This window comes from Culex pipiens, chromosome 2, assembly GCF_016801865.2.
Source record: "Culex pipiens pallens isolate TS chromosome 2, TS_CPP_V2, whole genome shotgun sequence".
Lineage (NCBI taxonomy): Eukaryota > Metazoa > Arthropoda > Insecta > Diptera > Culicidae > Culex > Culex pipiens.
Genome location: NC_068938.1, coordinates 146,996,469 through 147,004,976, shown reverse-complemented (window position 1 = coordinate 147,004,976; position 8,508 = coordinate 146,996,469). Strand labels below are relative to the sequence as shown.

The following is an 8,508-nucleotide window of genomic DNA, read 5'->3' as shown; positions in this document are numbered from 1 at the left end:
ACTTTTCCCGAAGAGAGCATATGGGTAATTCTCTACCAACTCACACGAAATCGGGAAAAGTTGCCCCGACCCCTCTTCGATTTGCGTGAAACTTTGTCCTAAGGGGTAACTTTTGTCCCTGATCACGAATCCGAGGTCCGTTTTTTGATATCTCGTGACGGAGGGGCGGTACGACCCCTTCCATTTTTGAACATGCGAAAAAAGAGGTGTTTTTCAATAATTTGCAGCCTGAAACGGTGATGAGATAGAAATTTGGCATCAAAGGGACTTTTATGTAAAATTAGACGCCCGATTTGATGACGTACTCAGAATTCCGAAAAAACGTATTTTTCATCGAAAAAAACAATAAAAAAGTTTTAAAAATTCTCCCATTTTCCGTTACTCGACTGTAAAAAATTTTGGAACATGTCATTTTATGGGAAATTTAATGTACTTTTCGAATCTACATTGTCCCAGAAGGGTCATTTTTTCATTTAGAACAAAATTTTTCATTTTAAAATTTCGTGTTTTTTCTAACTTTGCAGGGTTATTTTTTAGAGTGTAACAATGTTCTACAAAGTTGTAGAGCAGACAATTACAAAAATTTTGATATATAGACATTAGGGGTTTGCTTATAAACATCACAAGTTATCGCGATTTTACGAAAAAAAGTTTTGAAAAAGTTACTTTTTGCGTTTCTCTTTGTTTCGTCGTCCGTGTCTGTCGCGGGTGACCATGAACGGCCATGATCGATGACGACCAACTTTTTTAAAACTTTTTTTCGTAAAATCGTGATAACTTGTGATGTTTATAAGCAAACCCCTTATGTATATATATCAAAATTTTTGTAATTGTCTGCTCTACAACTTTGTAGAACATTGTTACACTCTAAAAAATAACCCTGCAAAGTTAGAAAAAACACGAAATTTTAAAATGAAAAATTTTGTTCTAAATGAAAAAATGACCCTTCTGGGACAATGTAGATTCGAAAAGTACATTAAATTTCCCATAAAATGACATGTTCCAAAATTTTTTACAGTCGAGTAACGGAAAATGGGAGAATTTTTAAAACTTTTTTAGTGTTTTTTTCGATGAAAAATACGTTTTTTCGGAATTCTGATTACGCCATCAAATCGGGCGTCTAATTTTACATAAAAGTCCCTTTGACACCAAATTTCTATCTCATCACCGTTTCAGGCTGCAAATTATTGAAAAACACCTCTTTTTTCGCATGTGCAAAAATGGAAGGGGTCGTACCGCCCCTCCGTCACGAGATATCAAAAAACGGACCTCGGATTCGTGATCAGGGACAAAAGTTACCCCTTAGGACAAAGTTTCACGCAAATCGAAGAGGGGTCGGGGCAACTGCTGTGTGAGTTGGCGGAGAATTACCCATATGGATTCGTTGTCCCTAGACCTGGCGCATCGGCAAACAATCCGACGTCTCCGAAATCAACGGTTTTCCCCCAAAAAGCATCAAATTTTCCTTAGCATGCTATGAATGGTTGATGAACACCGCGACGCCATACGTCAGGCAGCTACCACGTGGTTGAAATATTTGCAAAAAAATACAAATTTGCTATCCAAAGATTCTGAATTCGACTAAATAATATCAGGATTGCTCGAAATGATCATTTTCTAGTTCAAAGAAGGTTTGCAATTGAATATTCCAGCCGATTCTCACAACGAATCCATATGCTCTCTTCGGGAAAAGTGTTCTCCAGACCATTCCCCATAGGCCTGACCATACCAGAAGTTGGCGCGTTATTTTCCCAGATCTGTAGGAGTGTTTGAACAAAATTTCCAATTTTCCCATAGTAATTCCCATGTAAACTTTAACCCTGATGCGCGCAGCCAGTTTACAACCAAATAAGCTGATATTTGGCATGAAAGTCCCTATGGGCATGCCCTACAAGGGGAACCATACTAAAACTTGATCCGAGAACTTTTTGAAAAACGTACCCACCCTAATATATAACGTTTAAAAAAACAAGTACAGTATAGTACATTTAAAAATTTTAACGAAATTATCATCATTCCGTAAATTTTATTTCTCAGTGTAAATACTATCTACTTTTTTCGGGATCGCGTGCGTGTATGCAGTTCCAAGGAAGCACACTGATTTATGCTAATGGCAAATGAACCATATTTCGAGGTGCCGTTCAGAACTATGACAACCAGCGACCCGAGTAATGAGTAACGGAGATTGAAAGCTCGCTCGCGTTGACAGCTGGCGTGTGAGCTTAAATTTGTGAGGTCGAGCATTATTTGGGTTGCTTTGTTCGCGATTTATTAAAGTACCTAACAAGTTGTTGAAGTTTGCAATGAAACACGTGTCATCGTTTTGTCATGGGGAAAGTTTCATCGCATTCGAATCAATTATGAGGAAATGTCATCATAATTTAAAAGAAAACTTCTCAACACAATTTCAGCATTCTTGTCCTTTTTATTTCAACTTTTTCTTCCGTCGATTAGTGAGCTACTTGCCACAAGACCTTTTAGCTGGTCAACCTTATAGTGAAGAGTTTATGTATATTTACATCTAGACGGTGACACCAGCAAAGTTAGTCTTGGCTCTTAACTGAACTGCCCAATTGCATGCCCTGATTGCAACACGTTACGAGATAGAGATTGCATCTCAGCTTATCTTTTGCTGCGATTTTTCAGTACGTTTAAAAATTACAAAGAGATCACAAAGGGGCTCAAAGAAACGTAACAGCGTTTAATGGAAATTGTTCAGTAAATTTCAAAAAAATAATGGCAAATCTTTCTAATCTGTCCTCTTTTTCACAGGCTTCGATAAAATGATCACATGCTGGTGTCCACGTTTGGCGGTTTGTGAAGCAGATACAGGATCACGATCGTGGTCAGTGCACTGACGAGGAAGATGACGTCGAACCAGCGGTGGTAGAAGTTAAAGTGCAGCCCGCCCAGCACCTCGGTGATGATGGTCCGGTACTCGGCCGGCATGTTCATCCGCATTAGCAGCACCGACGAGCAAAAGTACATGCCCATGATCTGGGCCAGCACCAGTACGATGATGTTGGACGACTTGCTGGACGAGATTTTGTAGAAAAACTAGAAATTGGGAGAAAAAGAGGATTTTTTTTTCTTATCAAAATTTGTTTTATTATTATTAGAAGTCTGTTTAAAACCCTGCAAAATACATTATGACCCATTAAAATACTCTGAATTGTATTCGCTTATATTTTCGAAAGATCTGTCCAAATGTCCAAATATTCAGGTACAGAAGATTGAAGAATTTTCCATTTAGTTTTGGGATTTACTTTGGATTAAGCTCAATTTCTGATTTATAGATATGTAGTGACTTATAGGACCCGAAGAGAGACAGCGAAGAAAAAATCAGCGTTATCGTTGTGAGCAATAATATCACAAGTTTAAACATAATTTTAGGACTTTACTGCCTAAAACTGAAACTCAGAGCGTCTTGTGGTTTGTCCCACGCTTCTTCCTCCCTTGTAGATTCAGAATTGTGTTGTTGTTTGAACACTCAGTGCTCTAGCTCACCCCTTTCCCAAACATCAACGAATCATCTCAGCGGTTAACATTACGCAGTAGGCCTAGCCACTTTAACGATCGTGTTGTTGCAACAGTGCACTACAAATGCTTTTTTTATAATTGACAGGATTAAGGCTTTCGCAAGGATTATTGTCGTTTCTATAGCGGACTTCTAAGTAGTTTTCCGATCTTAAGTCAACCAAAATAATTATTTTTGCAATTCCGTCGTGAAACTACTCACTTTTCCTGTCATTCTTGAACGACGAAATAGCGAAAGGGAGGCCTCTACTGTTTGGTTGAGGTCAAGTGCGTCGTGTGTTTGCTCCGTTATAAATCATTGATTTTGTGGTGGAATGGAGCCGGCCCGTGTCGAATAAGTGTTTAATCGGTCGAATAAGTTGTGTTGCTTTATAATAAGTTGGAGATTATGTGATTTCAAGTGATTTAGACGCATTTTTATCAAATTTTGTGTCAACGAATTTGGGTTTTGTTTACGATTTTTTTCGTGTGAGCTTTCAGATCATTTCAGTTTCCGTTGTTCCTGTTGTTAATGTCAAATCAGAAGAGCGAGAGCTTTCGCTGGCGAGAGAGGAGGGAAAAAAGCTTTATTGTTATTGTTTTGCTTTCATTGATTGGTGGGAGTGCGGTTTGGTTGACAGGGTTGCGCGTGTACGGTTGCTTCTTAACTCGAAATTTGTGCTTGAATTCGAGTTATATGGTTAACAAAAGTGGTACCAATCTATAGATAGATATGTGTTATTTGCTGTCGGCGGTGATTTTTTCTTGGATGCGTCGAAGAAAGTGAGGCGTTTCGTAGTGTTGGTGTGGTTCTGGGATCGAGAAGTCGGAAAGAGAAGCGGAAGTGTGTTGGCGTGAACGACGAGATGCGGTGGTGTTGGTCTGGCGATGACTCGTTGACTTGACCGCTTCGACAGATTTTGACGGGGGAACGCGATGTAAAAGTGTGCTTTCAGTGGTTAAGAGTGAGAGAGCGAGCGGCGTCGGCACTGTTTTCAGTTTGGGTTGTGCGAGAGACGGCCACTTGTGTGCTGCTGGTGACCCAAACATACTGCAATGCAACCGGGTGAGCGAATTCCAATTGGAATATTATTGTATGTGTGTGAAGTGTGAATGGAATTGGACAGGGTTGTTCTTTTGTTACATCAAATCCATTTTAAGAATTGGCTTTTCAAATAAGAAAAGATATAGAAAGCAAATGATAAAAATAAGAGTTCGAACTATCTTTTGCATTTTTGCCCATGTCGCACTTAATTTAATACTTCGCAAAAAATTAAGACACTTGAACAGTAATTACAATTAGTTAGTTTTGTGTGTGATTGGTTGTGTGAGTGAATGAATGAGTGTGGATAGTATTAATTAATAGTCAGGACCCGGTGCTTGCAATTCCCGTTAAAGTTGATATGAAATTCCAATAAGAATGTAACAGAAAAAATCAGGTATCGGATCCAGACTGTTAATAACTTGGTTTTAGGGCAAGATAACTGTTATTTTCGAAAAAAAAACGCGTACAATTATTCAGCAACATCGTTGCAAGGTTGATCGGCTGTCTCTGTTTTGCTATTTACCTATTTCCAGTCATTCAGGTTCAATCTTTCCACAGCCGGCTGTCTAAGAATGAACGGTTTAGATAATTTAAACTACATCCACTAAATACAAATAATACCGGCGGTCGTTAATCATTCATTATAATTCAATTGAGTGGAAATAATCCGGTGGTAATTGGTTAAACAACTCTTGTTTAGAATAACACGCAAAAGATCTTTCTTAAGTATAGATACTCGTAAGGCACGGTAACATGTGTTATTATAAAGCGGTTTTTTAGTCCTCTAGCTCCGAAGCGTCGCGTTGCATAACGTTTCAATTATTACCTTATGAATTACAAGTTAAGATATTTAAAATTCAAACCGCGCTAACATTGAATCATTACGTTCAACACCCCATACTATAAATAAACATTATTTGGTTATATCTTTCCACAGCCGGCTGTCTAAGATTAAACCATTGCATTTAAAATTTAACAATCAATAATCGGGAAATGTCTCATCCGCAGCATCCGATTGCTTGCCTTGAGAATAATACATCATCTCTCCAAACAAAACATTCGATTTTGGGTCGCATCATCATCTTCTATGATGAATCCTGACCATATACCCTACCCTACTAACACAATTTTCAGGTTTCTGGCGCTCGTGGGGTGTAAGCACAGAGTAAATCAGCTGCCCTAGTAGCAACCTGCGCTAACTAACATTCCCGTCCCTTAAAATCGAGGTCTACAAACTGACATGGCGGGCGCCGTTGGTGGCCAATGACTGTTACCTATTCGCAACTGATCTAGCTTTAGCAATCATGGTGTTTTATCTTTTCAGCGCATTCATACATGCTGTTGATAAGGGAAACACCACTAGATCGTCGAAGCCTATAATCAGTAGTGCTGAAAGGATATTACGGTTCTGTTCAGCAACGGAGGGGCAACCATGGGTGATCTCTCATGCTCATGCTCATGCTCATTCTTGAACGACGAAATAGCCTACTTTTCTGTACCAAAAATAACAGAATCGAATAGCAACACTTTTCAGCTCGTTGTCATTCGTGGAGCGTTCCAGCAACCTGCACTCAAATGGGTGCTGAAAAGTTGAACTTTTCAGCACTTGTTTCGAAAAGTAGCACTTTACAACATTTTTTTGATTTAAACGATTTATTGACAAAATACATGAAAATTTGACTTAAAATTTCACTCAATGTGTGTTTTTTGGAATTGCAAAAAATGTTGTATGGAACTCTTTGATTTTTTCAGCACTCTTCTTATTTATCCCACTCGGTGAACCTCGTTGGATAAATGTACGACTCGTGCTGAAAAATCTTCTTTTTGCAACTTGTTGCATAAACTACTATTTTAAGCTCCCGGACGCTAAATATAAATAAAATTAGACCAATTTCCTGGCCGTCACTTCTCATGTATAGGAGCGATTTAAAAGTTGTGTTGTTTCGTAAACGGTCTGGCAGCAAAGAGCATCAGCCTTTGCTCTATTGCTATAAGGTAGCTTTGTGCTTTAAAATCAATGAGCTAAATTTGGGTAGACCAATTTTACACAAAACATGATATTCAAAGGCTAAGTTTACGATAAAAATGATGAGATTGTATTCCATTTTGCCATTGGTTTATGAACAAGCAATTGTGCATTTAGATCATCGGGCATTTACTTCAGTTATCTCAACCTTTCGTACTTTATTGCACGGCATCACCAGGAACTTGTCAGGGCCCGCTAGTAAGGTCCAGTACCCACTTGAAGAAACACTATGATTTTCAACGTTTTTGTTTATTATATTATAAGCAAATTCTTCTGAAAACCGGGAGTCCATTCACCGATTTTAGCGTGACCAAAATGCCCACATCACTCACCTTCGTCAGCGTCAGCAGCAGTCCCCGAATGGAGGTCACAACGATACAGCCCACCAGCATGAACGAAACGTGCTGGCTCCAGAAGGCCACATCCATCTCAAACCCGCACCAGTGCACGGCAATCTCGATACCGCGCGTGACCGGATCCTTCTTGCCGACCCGATCGAAGATGATGTTGATGGTGCACTACAAATTTCAAAGTTAGTTTGAATGCTTCTTGATAGTAGAAGTAGAACCTACGATGAAGATCTTCCACAGACAGTACAAACTGAAAAAGTGCCCCAAAACGTTGAAGTACTTCCCCTGAAGCGTTCCCGCCCATCGTTCCCGTTCCTGCATATTCTTCATTGAATGAGCTTCCAGGAATAGCTGTCTGGACAGCTCTTCTAGAGCTGAAATCTCCAGCCGGAGTTGTCCGATATCTGCAATAAAACATGTTTAAGAAAATAATTGGGAGTTTAATGAAAGAAATCTTACTCTCCGCTCCCGGTGGTCGCTGCGTCACACTGCTTATCATACCCCAAATCCCCGGTTTGGCGTTCGGCTTGGTTCTCCTGCGGTCCAGCGCGATGCGCTTCTTCTTGACCAGCACCATATCCATGGTTTGCATCAGCCGTCGCTCAATGTTCGCCACGTCACTCTGCAGCACTGGCCGGATAAAGTACGACATACTGATGTACGGATAGTTGACGGCACCGAAACCGGACAGCACGGCCATTACGGTCACGCCGACGACGCCTATCCGCGAGACCGCCTGCTCGATGGTGAAGATTCCCTTGCTGACGCTGAGCAGCGGGAAGGGGTCTCCGATCCGCCAGAACACGTACAGGTAGCAGAACCAGATCATGGTCGTGATTGGCTGCACCCATTTCTGAGGGACTGAGGGGAAGATCTATCGTTAAATACTCAACTTCATGGTGTAATCAACTCACCAATCCGGATGTTGCTGATGCAGGAATAAGCGATATGATACGGAATCAACGCAATCACCATGAACAGCAACAGAGTCAGCCCCAGTCGCCAGTGGAAATACCTCGAGCTCGAGTCCAAACATCCGATTATTTCGAAGATAATCAGCTCAAACATGGTCAACGAGAGGGCGAACGTCGTCGAGAAAACCAGCTGCACGAACACATGCCGGATCTCGTAGTTCCGAAACAGCTGCTTCACAAAGAAGATCCATCCTCCGATAAAGAAAACAACCTAACTCATCGTAAAGAAAATTGCCGGTTAATCAGCAATAAAAAAAATCAATCAAAAATTCTCCAAACTTACCTGTGAAGCCAAAATAATGAGTGTGTCCTCTAGGAAACCCATTTCACTCGACTTGGACGGCTTGTCGCAAGCCGCACATTATTTGTTTGCTAAAAACTAGCAAAAACGCATAGATTTACTAGATGTTCTTTCAAGAAATCCAATGAAGTCAAGGAATGACCACGAAACAACTTCAGTTTTTGGTTTCGGTTTGTTGTCGTTTGATTGAGTGACGTTTCGAATCTCAATGAGATTTCAGATTGCGACCTGTCAGCCCGCTAGTATCAATGAGGAATGATTCTTATTAGACTGGCTGAGTACTGATTGGATTACAG

General features: G+C 40.3%; 1 protein-coding gene across 1 annotated transcript; it reads right to left on the bottom strand.

Moving 5' to 3' along the window:
• Window positions 1–2,745: 2,745 nt before the first annotated feature.
• On the bottom strand, window positions 2,746–8,399 carry LOC120414918 (Golgi pH regulator). The gene is made up of 6 exons (XM_039576250.2): window positions 8,195–8,399; window positions 7,852–8,122; window positions 7,397–7,798; window positions 7,160–7,341; window positions 6,920–7,105; window positions 2,746–3,057 (listed from the first exon to the last, which is right to left on the bottom strand). The coding sequence occupies exons 1-6, from the start codon at window positions 8,234–8,236 to the stop codon at window positions 2,788–2,790; spliced, it is 1,353 nt and encodes a 450-aa protein (XP_039432184.1). The 5' UTR covers window positions 8,237–8,399; the 3' UTR covers window positions 2,746–2,787.
• Window positions 8,400–8,508: the final 109 nt, after the last annotated feature.